Source organism: Mus caroli, unplaced genomic scaffold (assembly GCF_978045245.1).
Source record: "Mus caroli unplaced genomic scaffold, Mus_caroli_1 scaffold_7, whole genome shotgun sequence".
Classification (NCBI taxonomy): domain Eukaryota; kingdom Metazoa; phylum Chordata; class Mammalia; order Rodentia; family Muridae; genus Mus; species Mus caroli.
This window is the reverse complement of record NW_028227262.1, coordinates 1964046-1978907: the sequence shown is the minus strand read 5'-3', so window position 1 is coordinate 1978907 and position 14862 is coordinate 1964046. Positions and strand designations below refer to the sequence as shown.

Below are 14862 nucleotides of genomic sequence, written 5' to 3'. Positions count from 1 at the left end.
CAAGCTGTAGATAAGAAACCCAGAAGAATGAAGGTTATAGTCCTGTCAGAAGCACTGTGGACACGAAGTCGCATCCTTTGGAGAATCTCTCAGAGCACATTCATGAGCAACATTGCTCTTTCTACAGATCTTTATTAATACCTATGGTTATGGATCCTCTGCCACATGTGGGATTTGGGCATTGGCAGTTACTGATGGTGACCCAAGCCCTGTATTTTATCTGGGAATTACATCTATAAAATTTCTTTCATATTCATAAAGCATGTTTCAGTTATAACCAAGCCACTACCTTGCCCACAGTGTTCTGGTAAAATATTTCCATGGGCTTCCTCTCACTTTGTTACAATTTGTACAAGCAGTTCTGTCTGTAAACCAAATACTTTTGTTTTTACTAAGTAAATTTGTTCATTTCCTATGTGTGCCATGGTTGCCTATAAAATACATACTGTTTTTTGAATAGTTCAAAACATTTTGTAGAGTTTGTTATCAAGCAGTTTTGGTAGTTAGTCATCCTTTGTCATTTGTAGCTATAGTTCTGATATCTTACTTGATAAATATCTTTCAACTGTACTTTTATTACCAAAGGTTAGCTTGAGGCACGTGTTGTTTAGAAGTACATGTTCAGAATAATCAGGCATTGTAATGACCCTAAATATTCACTGTATTCCCAACTTCTTGCCTCCGTGTGGCACAGATTTAAGAACACTGCCTTTCAGGGATGGATTTGTTTATTTATTTTGAGCTGTGTTAAGGTGTTTCTTTAGCCTCTCCCCTAGCTTTACTGTTTGATCTTGACATCCAAAGTCCTTTGTAGTCTTTGTCACTAAGGAGTGCTTAGAGATATTTTCTGATTAATTTTTATGTAAATGTTTTCACATACCTTAAAAACATGAATTGATTTTATGTGGTGTGTGTGTGTGTGTGTGTGTGTGTGTGTGTGTGTGTGTATTACTTACAGTGTCCACAGAGACCAAAAGAGGGCATTGGATACCCCTGGAACCGGAATTACAGGATGTTGTGAGCCACCATGTGGATGCTGGGAACTGAATTCTGGCCCTCTGGAAGGGTAGCAGAAATTGTAGAGCACTCATACCAAGCCCTTCGAATCATCATGTATTTGGGAGCAGATAGTCTTTTGCTATATTATTCATTCATTTTACAGAACTTAATGAATTCCTTTGGAAAGATCACTTCCCACTGCTGTTACTGTTACTTCTGCTGTATGGAAGTATGAGCCCAGACTTTGCTGGTTCCCAGACAAGGACTCTGTTCTGTTTTGCTTTGACTTTTGAGATAGGGTTTCACTCTGTAGCCTGGGCTGGCCTTGGATTTAACTTATACCCCTGCTTCAGCCTCCCAGGTGCTAGGATTGCAGGTATCTTCCCCTGAAAACTGTCAGTGAAGCTGAAGTTGTACAACCCTTATGAAGAATTTTAAATTAACAACTATGGCAGGTTACTGGCATTGTCTATGCAGGAAGCCTTGTGGAGTGATCTTGAGACAGTGATAGAGTCAGTCCTGCAAGCACAGAAGTGCCAGCCAGCTGCTGGTGGCTCTGGCATGTCACTGGTCTGTCACTGTGGCACTTCTGGGATGTAGCCCGTCTATCACCCTGGCATTTCTGGGATGTAGCTGGTCTGACACCTTGCCACTTGTGATTTCATTTCCTCCTAGCAGGATGCAGAAACAATTCTTTATACTCTTGGAAATCACGCCCTTCCCCTGAGCAAGCTCCAAATGTGTCTCCTCCTCAGTTCAGGACTCTTGGCAGAATGAGCATCATACTGGTGCCTTTCAGACTAAACTTTGAACTGCTGGACTTTAGTCACCTTGCCTTTTATCCTACATTTAAAGAAAGGGCTGTAGCAAGCACTCTCCCAGATGAGCAATGAGTCATGGTAGTAGTAATGTCCCCAGACATTACCCTTGCCTCACCCCATTTCTTTTATACCTAACCCTACTGACCCTTACTTTATCTAAGGCCCTTTCTATGTATTTGTAAGGTTTGAATTCTGAAACATGCCCTCTGCAAATATACTTTTGTGCTTTCTTTGAAGAAGTAAAAGAGCTGTGAAATGGGAACTTGTTAGAGCTTCTTATGTTCGACCTTCATAAGAGAGTAGATAGGACTTCCAGTCACTCAGATCTGACTGGCAGTTTGCCATGTGTACCTTGAACAGATTTTACTTGTAGAGGGCCCTGTTCTGTGTATTGGCATTTCTCAAGAACTTTAATATGTTTTTCAATCAAAGGAATCTGGGCATGTATTGCCAAGACCATTGTTAGTCTGCATCTAAGCACAGTGACAGCTGTACAGTAAAGATGGACAGGTCACTGAGAGAGTGATGTAATGGAATTTCTGTGAGGCAAGGGTCTGCAGGTGACTTACCACATGCCCTTCAGTTGACCTGCCCCTTCCAGTCCCTGCCTGATGTCATGCATTTACATTAAGACAGAAGGAAAGTTTTCCTATCTTTGCTCTGTCCCCTTAATTAACTTGGAGAATAAACTTGTACGCACAGATGCACTAGCCTGTCAAGTCCTGACACTACACGCATGTGATACCACACCTAGCTCCCTTTGTAGACTCCTAAATTATTATCAGAAATTATGTTCTAATGATTGCTTGTTCAACCCCTAAGTTAAAGTTTCCAGCTCAACAAAAACTCCAGTCTTGTCCATTTAACATGTTGAGCTTGTTCCCCCATTCTTGTTCATGATCTAAAAGCTGAGTTTTTAAGGCTGGTGAGGTGGTTCAGATTCTACAGTCACCTGCTGTTCTGCCATGAGCACCCTCATCGGGTAGCTCACCGATGCTTTTAACTACACACACATGCACATGTACATTTACACAAACAAACACTCAAATAGGCCTATGACTAAAATCTTTTTTAAAATTAAAGTAAATCAGCAGCAGTTTAAGGACATTTGGAAGTCTGAAGTCCAGATGAACACAAGGGCCAAGTAGGGTTTGACAGCTTGGAGCCACTGGGGCTCGGTAACTCTCTTTGGCCAGGGTGTTTGGGTCTAGGTACTCTTGCTGACCAGGGTGCTTGGGTCTAGGTACTCTATCTGGTAATGGTGCTTGGGTCTGGGTGCTCTCTCTGGCCAGGACACTTGTGTCTAGGTATTCTCTCTGGCCAGGTCACTTGGGTCTAGGTACTCTCTGTAGACAGGGTCCTTGGGACTTAATACCCTTATTGTTTGTGCCCACCTTATTCATAACATCTAACTGCCTCATTCATGCAGCACTGCCAGCTCATTCTCCAGCAGGTACATCTTTGAAGTGGGGTGATGAAAAACACAAGAACATAAATAGCAAAGAACAGATACCTGTCCCCTATAAGGCTCTATCTTGGAGCTCCATCCCAGTGACTTTTCTTTACTTTCTACCTACTAACCCCAGAAGCCATGTGGGTGGGAGGTTTTTGTGAACTCAACACAAGCTAGAGCTATTTGGGGAAAGGAGCCAAAGTTGAGAAGGTGCCTCTATTAGATTTGCTGTAGGCAAGTCTTTAGGAGCGTTTTCTTTATTAATGATTGTAGGAAGGCCCAGCTCACTGTGGAGGGTGCTGCCCCTGGGCAAGTGGGCCTGGGTTGTATAAGAAAGCAAACTGTACAAGCCACGAGGAGCAATCCAGTAAGCAGCACCTCTCCACAGCCTCTGCTTCAGTTCTGACTCTAGGTTCCCTGCCTCAAGTTCCTTCCATGATTCACCTTCATGGTAGAATACAGCTGTAAGCTGTAGCAAGACCTTTTCTCCACAGGTTACTGTTGGGCATGGTGTTTATCAGAGCATAGAAATCACAGTAGGACCAACAGTGACCTGAAGGTGTGTGCACTGCCCCCCAGATTTCCAGTGTAGGTGAAGAGGTGGCAAGCACGCGTCACCGTAAACCCTGTCTGAGCAGATTCTGTCCCTGTTGTTATTTCTGCTTTTTTAGTATCTTCTGAGTTTAGCTTGGAGTGAAAGCAAAACCTCCTTCATTTGTACTGGGAGGAAGGAACTTACTGCTTCCTCCATTCCCAGATCCAGCTGGGAGGCAGCAGTGATTCTCAGAAGGGACAACAGGGAAATCTTCCTCCCTCCATTTCCTTGAGAGCATAAACCTGCTTAAAATGTGCCAGGCAGTTGGTATAGTTTACAGTGATCAGATTTCCATGATCATGTATACAGTATAAAACCCATGAAGATGGAGAAGGTTTCAAAGGAAAAAAAATATATTCACAGTAAGTTTCATTTGATTAAATGGTGCTTTAATAAAATGTCATGGGTTCCATTTTAGGTACTAAGTCATGAGGATCCCTAACGAAATACGCACCCCAGCACATGCTGGTCTTGGACGGACCAACTACTTTACTAGTTGGAAATGCAGAAGTGAGTGAACAGAGGTCACCTAGGCTTAGGGGGCTGTGCACTGCATGGTGGGTGTCAGTCAGCTTGAAAGCCTTTGTTTCATTAGGAACAGAAGGGAGTTTTACACTTTTGCTGTATAGCTGCAGACATTTCCAGGTTGTTAAAGGAAGTGTTTCTTTTCATGACATATTCAATAAGCTGAATTTCCTTTAAATGCTTTTGGTGTGTTTTGAGGGATCCTTTTGTGTATTAGTTTCTGAAATTTACTGAATCTCTGTGGAGGGACGAAGATTGCGTTGTTTGATGGCTGCCTCTGCCAGGTTTTTTGGCACCTTGACAGGCTTTTGCATTTGGGTAATGCAACATAAAGGACCTCTGTGTATTTATAGCAAAATAGACCCTGTGCCAAGGCCCCCAGTCATAACTGAAGCTCTTATCTGAGAAGCCATGCATGCTCTGGTTGGAGGAGAGGTTTGGGTATCACACACCTGGTGTTAAGTCTGCCCGCTCTTCCATTTGGGCAAGTCATAACCTTTCAAAGCCCAATTGCCACACATACACAGTTGCCAGGAGAATAAAATCATGGCTTACGGGCAGGCTCCCAAGGCAGAGGTACCTTAGGAAGCAGTGTCCTGCTCCTCACACATGCATGTCAGTAAGCCATATAGCTTCTCAGACAGTCTGGAAATCAGTGTCCAAGGGATCAGTTCCTTAAAACCCCAAGTGACAGCGTCCAGATTATCGAGCCACAGACACTCTGGGAAGCAGTAGTTAGCTCTCCGTCTCTGTAAACTCTAAATTGAGGGTCTTATTTTCTGGTTGTGCTGAAGTTGCCACTGGCAGAGCTAGGACTGCTGGAACCAGGCCTCTCCCTTTAGATTTCCTGAGCCTCTCTCTCCTCAGGAGTCATGCTCCTGACAGCACAGGAAGCCCCTGCCAACTCCATGTCTACTTTAGGTTGCTGTTTCCTGGCCAAGCACTGCTACTGAGCCTGCGAAGTTGAGCAGGATCATGTGCTGAGGTGTGTGCATACAACAGTGTGTATTGTCGCTTTAGTGAAGAACAAAAGTGAATGCTTACATTCTCTGTGGGATCTGTGGTAGTTTGAGATGAGAAGGCAGAGCTGCTTACATAAAAGAACTTACTTAAGACGGTTCAAGAACAGAGAAGTTCTTACCGTAAGACATCTTAAAACACAGCAACAGTCCTTCAGTTGTGGCTCATGCCTCATCCGTACCACTTTTCATTTACTCTCGATGAGCATCTGTAGCCCATCTGGAACATGGGAAAGTTACACGACGTCTTTTTGTGGTGACTTCTGAGATGCATTGGAGACGTACTCTGAGCTGGCGGTCATCATGGAGTGAATGTTCTGATGAAGAGGCCAGACCCGCAAGCTCTCAAGTTCAAGGTTAAGGCAACTGACATTGCCTCAGGTCAAACCACTGCCCAGACTGTTGAGTCCTTCAAGTCTGATTTATTCTAAACATTTATTTTATGTGACACTAATTTCCCTAAAGTTGATCCAAAACGTCTCTGTCAACATGGTTATAATAATGCCACAGATGTGTTCCCAGAGAGGGACTCTGCGTCTGACCTTTAGCTTTTTATACAGTGAGGACTCTCACATCAGACTTATTTATCTAAAAATAGAAAAGTCCTTTTAATAGAGAAACTACTTAAAGCAAGCATGTGCATAACAATGTAATGCAGGGAGCCCTGGTAAAGCTACCAGACAGGCCACTGTGACTGTTCTTCAGCTGTGCTGTGTGGACACACAACATAAAGAAACAGGACAGCACAGGGAAAGTGGCAGTGCCCATTCGGAAGCGTCCAAGCACCACAGTGTAAGAACCTGACAGATGGCTCAGAGAAAGTCCAGGGTCGTGTGTGTGTGTGTGTGTGTGTGTGTGTGTGTGTTGTGTGTGCGCGTGCGTGCACACTGCATCTGGAAGTTGGTAGTGGTCTTAAGTCAGGACAGGGTGTTGTATTATCATCCAGAGCCTTCCCATGTCCCTCTGGGCATAGAGCAGGTACGGTAGAAGTGAGCATCTACAGAACCTATCTTACCAGAAACAAACATGGAGGACTCTTCGTTGATCCACAACAGCCAGATTCCAATGCATTGAAATATCCCTTTAAGAACTGGGGTTTTGCCTTTTTAATACAGAGGACTATCAAGAATGCAAGCCTAGACTCTTAACTGCACACTGTGATGTGGGAAATTCAGATTGAGCAGTTCAGTCTAACCATTAAAGCTCCAAAACTGTACAAGCACTGGAGCAATCAACCACTGTCCCCCATGTGTTTGCAATTTGTTTGATTAGGGTCTAGACAAACTTTTAGAAGAAATAATATGGTAGGATATATTTCAAATTTTGTTTTATATATCCATGATTACAAAGTTTAAAAAGTCAGGGAACTATTACCTGTATCCTCGTCATTCAGGGGCTTCTGACGCCGGTTCATTTTTAGTCAGTGTCATTGACACAAGCTAGGCATTTGGAAAGGGGGACTCTCAGCTGAGAAAATTTTCTCACCAGACTGGCCTGTGGGCAAGCATGTGGGGCATTTACTTGTCTTACGATTGTTGAAGGACCCAGCCCACTAGGTACCATGACCTATGCAGGTGACCTAGGATGGTAAACCGTGAGGCTAAGCAAACCATGAGGAACAAGCCAGTTAGCAGGTCTCCCTGCGGCCTCTGCTTTAGTTCCTGCTTCCAGGTTCCTGCCTTGACTTTCCTGATGATGGACTATTACCTGTAATTAAAATATGAAATTAACCCTTTCATCCCTAAGTGGCCTTTGGTCCTGGTAAGCACCATAGCAATAGAAACCCTGTCTAAGCTCCTGCTCCACATGATTGGTGGAAGTTTCAGAGGAAAAAAAAATCTTTAAAGTAACTATCACATCACATGGCCGAGCTACATCACATGTGGGGACACCCTGAAGGATTCTGTGTCCCCTACAGAAATGTTTGTACTTCCCTCTTTATTTCCCCTCCATTCATAGCAACAACAGAGAAATAGACATGTTGACAGATGGATAATGAAGAACTGTAGTGTGTATGGGCAATAGAATTTTATTCAGCCATAAAGAAAAGTGAAGCTTGCAGGATAAACGGGTTGGTCTGGAAGTTATTATCAGAAGCAGAGGAGCTCAGGCTGAGAAAGGGAAGCACCACATCTTCTCTGTCATGTGCTCATCCTCACAGTCAATGTTCAGATGTGTCTGTGTGTGGCTGGGACAGTGGGGATAGGCCATAAAGCCAGAGCAGGAACCACAAGAGGGGGATGAAGAACTTGAAAGGAAGGGAGGCGGGCAATGAAACACATATACCATGAATGTTGGAGCAGCCAAGGGTGGAAGGTTACAGGAGGATCAACAAAGTACATTTGAAAATGCGATAGTGAAGCCCTGTGAATTTGTATGTTAGTACCAAAGTAATAAAAATGCACTGGCATCCTTTAGAATTGTGCATTTCATATACTCAACAGAAAGCCCTTTGGTGAGAACAGAATATGTTACTGCACAAAACTGCACACATCACAGAGTAAGAAGCTGTCGTGACACAGAGGCTCCCATGGGACACAGAAGAGAAGCTGTCATGACACAGAGGTTCCCATGGGATAGGGATGAGAAGCTGCCATGACACAGAGGTTCCCATAGGACAGAGACGAGAAGCTGTCGTGACACAGAGGCTCCCATGGGGCACCAGTGAGAAGCTGTCATGACACAGAGGCTCCCATGGGACACAGAAGAGAAGCTGCCATGACACAGAGGCTCCCATGGGACACAGGTGAGAAGCTGTCATGACACAGAGGCTCCCATAGGACACAGAAGAGAAGCTGTCATGACACAGAGGCTCCCATGGGACACAGAAGAGAAGCTGTCATGACACAGAGGCTCCCATGGGACAGGGATGAGAAGCTTCCATGACACAGAGGCTCCCATGGGACACAGGTGAGAAGCTGTCGTGACACAGAGACTCCCATGGGACACAGGTGAGAAGCTGTCATGACACAGAGGCTCCCATAGGACATAGAAGAGAAGCTGTCATGACACAGAGGCTCCCATGGGACAGGGATGAGAAGCTTCCATGACACAGAGGCTCCCATGGGACACAGGTGAGAAGCTGTCGTGACACAGAGACTCCCATGGGACACAGGTGAGAAGCTGTCATGACACAGAGGCTCCCATAGGACATAGAAGAGAAGCTGTCATGACACAGAGGCTCCCATGGGACACAGGTGAGAAGCTGTCATGACACAGAGACTCCCATGGGACACAGGTGAGAAGCTGTCATGACACAGAGGCTCCCATGGGACACAAGTGAGAAGCTGTCATGACACAGAGACTCCCATGGGACACAGGTGAGAAGCTGTCATGACACAGAGGCTCCCATGGTACAGGCATGAGAAGCTGTCATGGCACAGAGGCTCCCATAGGACACAGAAGAGAAGCTGTCATGACACAGAGGCTCCCATGGGACACAGGTGAGAAGCTATCATGCCTTGCCAGAGCTGTTTAAGGCACTAAATCAGTTTACAACAGACTTGAAACAAAATAGACACATTCTCATCCACTACTGGAGGCATGACACTCCAAGCCCAGATGTCACAACCTGGTTCTCCCTGTGGACACCAGAGTACACTCCAGTCCTGGTCTCTGTCTCTGGTGACAGCTTCCAATCCTTGCCATGTGTCTTCTCCCATCTCCAGTCTTTGATAGCCCCTCTATGCTGTCTTGGTGTCTTTTTTTTTTTTTTAGATATTTTCTTCATTTACATTTCAAATGCTATTCCAAAATTCCCCTATACCCTCCCCCCACCCTGCTCCCCTACCCACTCACTCCCACTTCTTGGCCCTGGCTTTCACCTGTACTGGGGCATATAAAGTTTGCTAGACCAAGGGGCCTCTCTTCTCACTGATGGCCACCTAAGCCATCTTCTGCTACATATGCAGCTAGAAACACAAGCTCTGGGGGTACTGGTTAGTTCATATTGTTGTTCTACCTATAGGGTTGCAGACCCCTTCAGTTCTTGGGTACTTTCTCTAGCCTCCTACAGGCCCTGAGTTCCATCCAATAGATGACTATGAGCATCCACTTCTGTATTTGCCAGGCACTGGCAAAGCCTCACAGGAGACAGCTATATCAGGGTCCTTTAAGCAAAATCTTGCTGGCGTATGCAATAGTGTCTGCGTTTGGTGGCTAATAAGGACACATGCTCCACTATGTTCATAGCAACCTTGTTTATAATAGCCAGAAGCTGGAAAGAACCCAGATGTCTCTCAACAGAGGGATGGACACAGAAAATGTGGTACATTTACACAATGGAGTACTACTCAGCTATGAAAAACAATGAATTTATGAAAGTCTCGGTGTGTCTTACAGAGGCATTGGTGGTTACGTTTAGGGCCCACAGTTATCCTGTATTGACTCATCATATGTAAAGACCTTCTTCCTAAACAAGGACACAGTCACAGCTGTGGAGGCTTGGACCCATGGGTGTAGTTTAAGCACTGTGAGTTTCTTACTCCTCAGATGCTAATACTTGACTTCTATCGACACCTAAGAAGGGACATCAGTTGTGTTTTAAATGGAGCTCCTGGTTGAGCTTTAGGTTTTTCTGGAAGGCTTTATTTTCTTGTTTTGTTGTTTTTGGTTTTTGAGGCAGAGTCTTCCAGCCCCAGATGCTTCAGACTCATTACAGAGATGAAGCCGTCATTGAGTTCCTGAAGCCCCTGCTTCACCCTTTCCAGTGCTGGGATGGCAGCATGTGCCTTAGTGCATTGTGCATTTTTTGTTTTCAGGCTAACACAGAGTCAATCGAACACCCATGAAGCTACCTCCAAAACTACCTCCACCTGAAAAGGAAAGGAAGGGTTTTCTGGCTGTGTTTTTATCTGAGAAATATACTTCTGAGTTTTGCTGTTTTGTGCTTTCTGAAAAAGTTAAGACTCCATCTGGTCTCTTCTAAATGTTACCATTGTTACACATGTCTACTGATCCTCTTTTAAGATGACCATATGCGATGGATTACTTTATTGTAAGACTGTAGTAAGATAGTGTGACTCAGTGTGGAGACAAGTGAGGCCAGGAGAGCAGTGGACACTGGAGAACTGTTAAGACAGTTGTCTACACATGTGCAGAGAGTTCACAGGTCACCTTGCAGATAGTAGTCAGTGGCCTAAGCATTTGTGACAAGCTGGACTCTGTGTGTCTTTGTTAGGGTCTCTGTTGCTGTAGATAAAACAATATATAGTGAAGGCAGGTTGGGAAGGGAAAGATTTATTTCAGATTAGAGCTTCTCCATAGGCCATTACTGAGGGAGGTGAAGAACCTGGAACAGGAACCAATGTAGAGGTCATAGAGGAATGCTGCTTATTGGCTTGCTCTTCATGGCTTACTCAGCCTGCTCTTCCAGAGCCCAGGACTGTCTGCTCACAGGTAGCACCACCTACAGTGATCCCATATCAATCAGTCAAGGAAACCCACCATATGTGAGCCTGTGTATTGTCCTAGAATATCTAATAAATGTGTCAAAGTGTAAATATACAGTGGGAACTATGTAGTTGCTTTAAAAAGCAGAGTAAGGACAGTCCCTCATGCTTGGCACTGGTGACCTGGTACACTTACTCTGGAAAGCAGTTTTGTCACACCTGTTAAAACTTAAACAGCTTATATACCATAGAAGTTCCACAAGCTAAATCTGTCCAGGTTGTTATGAACATTTTCTCATCTGAATAGTATACACTTGGATTTTAAATTTCCTTATTGCTTTAGAGACAATAAAATAGAGACAGAGGGGGGAGAAAGAGAGGGAGAGAGGGAGAGGGAGAGGGGAAGGAGGGGGAGGGGAGAGGAGAGGAGAGGAGAGGAGAGGAGAGGAGAGGAGAGGAGAGGAGAGGAGAGGAGAGGAGAGGGAGAGAGGAGGAGAGGGGGAGAGGAGAAGAGGGGGAGAGGGGGAGAGAGGAGAGAATATGCCTTGTACGTCCTAAAACAGCTTTGTAATATCCCATCTTGTGGATGTGGCTGGACCTCCTGTCGCTCTTGGAATTTACTGTACCTAATTCTAGAAGCTAAGAGCAGTCATCCTCAAGGTACAAGGGTCCGTTCACCTGGGATCAAGGGTGTCCTATGTGTTATCCTGTGAGTACAACAACTTTGTTTTTATATCTACCCAGAGGCATCACATGACAAAGAAAAAAGAAGAAAGGTTGAGGGAGGAAGGCCAGCAGGACCTCTGCTGTACATTCATGGAAATCTCAGAATTGAAGAGAGTCTTGTCCAGCCCAGTTCCTTTACACAACTGTTTTGTTAGATTTCATGCTTTGTCATTCGACTCTTTTGAAAGTTTTGTATTCTGGTTAATGATCCTGAATTCCAGTGGGTTATTGAAGTATAGTTTAATAGAGAATTCTTACTTGGATGCAGAGGTGCTTATAGGTAGGGTGTAAGACAGGTTTATGTATAAAATAAAACTCCACAGATCTCTCTTGAAGACTCCCATTGCAGGCCTGGGCTTCTTTCTCACTATTAGCATGTTCCTTTATGCACCATTAGTAACATCATCTTCATCATGCAGAACGCTCTCAGCAGATAACTTAGAGTACGTTCCGTCTTTGCTGAACCTCATTTTTGTCACTGTAACCCTAACTTAAAATTTCTCAGCAGGGGGAATAGATCGCACAGGTTTCAACATTATCGAATATTTCTTAAAGATCGATTTTATTGTTACTTACGTTAGTGTCTGTGTGATAGAGGCAAGTGTGTGTGTATACATTCCTGAATCCAGGGAGGGCATCAGGTCCCCAGAAGAGGAGTTAAAGTAGCTGTAAGTCTATATGTGGGTACTGGGGACCAAACTGTAGTCCTCTGCAAAGGCAGCACTGCCCTTAACCCTAATGGCAAGCTGCCCCTCCCCCCTCCAACCCCTCTGCCCCTCCAGCCCCCTCCCTGCTCCAGCCACCTCCAGCTCCCTGCCCCAGTTATTTTACGTAGTCCTCTCTACCCCCAGCAGTGTGCTGAATTGAAGTGTGATGATGGCATTGGCTAATCTTTGTGTCCTGTGCATCTTTGGTATCCGTAGGATCTTTGAGGATGTTTGTTCTAGTCTTTAAGGACCAGCATGTTTGTACTCATATTTTCTAAAAGGCATTCTGATTTTCTACATACAACTTCTCCAGTAACTGCAAACCACAGTCAGCCGTGAGAGTACAATGTCACCCTGTAATCCAGGATTACAGGTGAACAACCTTGATGATACAGGCAGACGGTCGGAAATCCCACTGGGCTTCAAGTCCTTTCTACCAGAAAGCTCCTAGCGTTTTTTCCTGGTTTCCTACTGGAATCTTCTCAACTGATGTTTTTTTTTTTTTTTTTTCTCTCTCTCTCCTTTCTAAACAATCAACAGCTCGATCAAGTCACCCGCCAGCGTAGCCTGTCCAGCCTGGAGCTGTTCCTCTCCTGCGCCCAGAAGCAGCTGAGTGCTCTAATAGCTACAGAGCCTGTTGACATTGAGTAGAGACACAGCAGATCCATCGGTTGTTAAGCCTGCCCACTCTGAAGCTTTTTGTCTCCTGCGCCCAGAAGCAGCGAGTGCTCTAATGGCCGTAGAGCCTGGTGGCATTGAATAAAGGGAACGTGATGGGCTGCCTTGCCCTGGCCATTGTGTCAGTCACTAGACTTCTAAGTTAGATACTGTGACTTAGACAAGTGCTCTTGTTTTCTGTTTAAACCTGGAAAGTGCTTTCCAGTTTCAGAATGAGCCACAGCAGTTTCTACAGACCCATCAACGGATCTAACTCTCTGCTATTTTATCATGTGTAGCGATAGAAGAGTGCCTATGACCCAAAGTCATGGAATATTGGTGTGTTATCCAGAGTGCTTCAGGTAAGCATATACAGCTTCCGGTGACCTGATGGCACTGTATTTGGTAAAGGATTACCTTGTGACTACCTCAAGGTGATGTGTAGGGAGCAACCTCTGTGTAGCCATGCATTTACTTGATTCTAAGTAGAGTGGGCAGACACATTGGCATGGCCATTGTTCTGACTAACCTGACCACTTCCCCACACGTGACCCCATATGTTTCCATAGATTTACCAAAAGTGAACACCACTAGCTGGCCAGGTTTAGAGCAGCTGCCCTGGGTGAACTGGAATGTGTGGCCCAGGCTTGCTTCCTGCCGTTCTTCAAAGGCTCGAGATCATGTTTCATAATCTAATATCTGGTAAAAATCATTACAGAAATCTACACATCTATTTAATCAAATACCAGACATAAGGGATAAATCAGGGTGTTCATAATTCATGAGCAGTGTGCTCCAGCATGAAATCATGAGTAGTTTGGACCCACGGGATGTTGTGCTCACGTCCTGCAGTGCTTCTGCTTCCTGGGGCTTTGTATTTTTCTGGGATTTCTCAGTATAATAAAAGGAACTCCAAAAAGTTGCTTAATTGTCATGTTTTTGTTTCTGTTTTTGTTTTTTAAAGGTTGGGGCCTCACTGTATAGTCCTGCTTCAAAATCAGAGTTATCCACATGCCTTTGTCTCCTGTGTGCTGGGAAAGGCATGTTCCACCATGCTAGGCTACAGTTTATTAAATCTTTAAAAAATACTGTTTCTTTTTTTAAAAAAAAAAAGTTTCTTTCTCAAACCATAAATGATTGTGTTTTGTGAACACTCCCCCTTAAATAATGACAGTATTTACCAAGAATCTCACAACTCCTTAGTTATCATAGAAACTTAAGTAGAATTCAGAGTAAGCAAGCCATTAGCCTGACTTGCTGCTAAGTGGGAAAAGTGAGGAGAGTTTTGAATTCAGACAGAAGCCAGTAGGTCTGGGCCCAGTATTTAAGTTCACTTGACACTTTCTTTCCAAATTAAATGTCAGGGAGCATCACACATCACTCAGTTTGGCCTTAGGTTAGTGTGGGGTATAGGTCACTGTTGCTGAGGTCCAGAGAGAGTATCTAGTCTTGAGTCTGCCTTACCCAACTACCACAAGAGGCTGTGTCTTTTTCTGATTGGGGTTCCAGCTTTGTTGTCTATACAAGGTAGGTGTTCTCTTAGAATGAGTTAGATCTGTCAGCATATGAAGACTGAGGAACACTGACCAGGTCCCATGCTACTCCACTTGGGATTTTTGCTATGCCTTTTCCATGCGGTGTCCTTAAAGATGCCTGGAAGTCCATTTGTGAAGTCGTGTGTATAGCAATTATTTAAGCTCAACTAGCTAATGGTGTTGGGTGGTACGTAAGGTATATTTCCAACTAAATGCATTGTGGTTTTTGTTTGGTTATCAAAAGAGCCTAGACCACCTCAGGTGGCAAGCACCAGGAAAATGAGATAAACAGGCACTTCCTACTGCAAAGGTAAGCCTCCATCTTAGAGATGTGAACCCCACAGAGTCTCATGAAAGACTGGAAGCAAGCCGATCACTTAAGAGATGTGAACCCCACAGAGTCTCATGAAAGACTGGAAGCAAGCCGATCACTTA

General features: G+C 44.5%; 1 protein-coding gene across 4 annotated transcripts in view; it reads left to right on the top strand.

Annotated features, from left to right (window-relative positions):
- Ccdc91 (coiled-coil domain containing 91) overlaps positions 1-13814 on the top strand; it is a 169281-nt gene extending 155467 nt beyond the window's left edge. For all 4 annotated transcript variants that reach the window (XM_085839761.1, XM_021165354.3, XM_029478591.2 and 1 more), the window contains one exon: positions 12776-13814. In XM_085839761.1, coding sequence (XP_085695887.1) covers positions 12776-12886 — 111 coding nt within the window. In that variant the 3' untranslated portion in view covers positions 12887-13814. The remainder of the gene's footprint in view (positions 1-12775) is intronic.
- The last annotated feature ends 1048 nt before the right edge of the window (positions 13815-14862 follow it).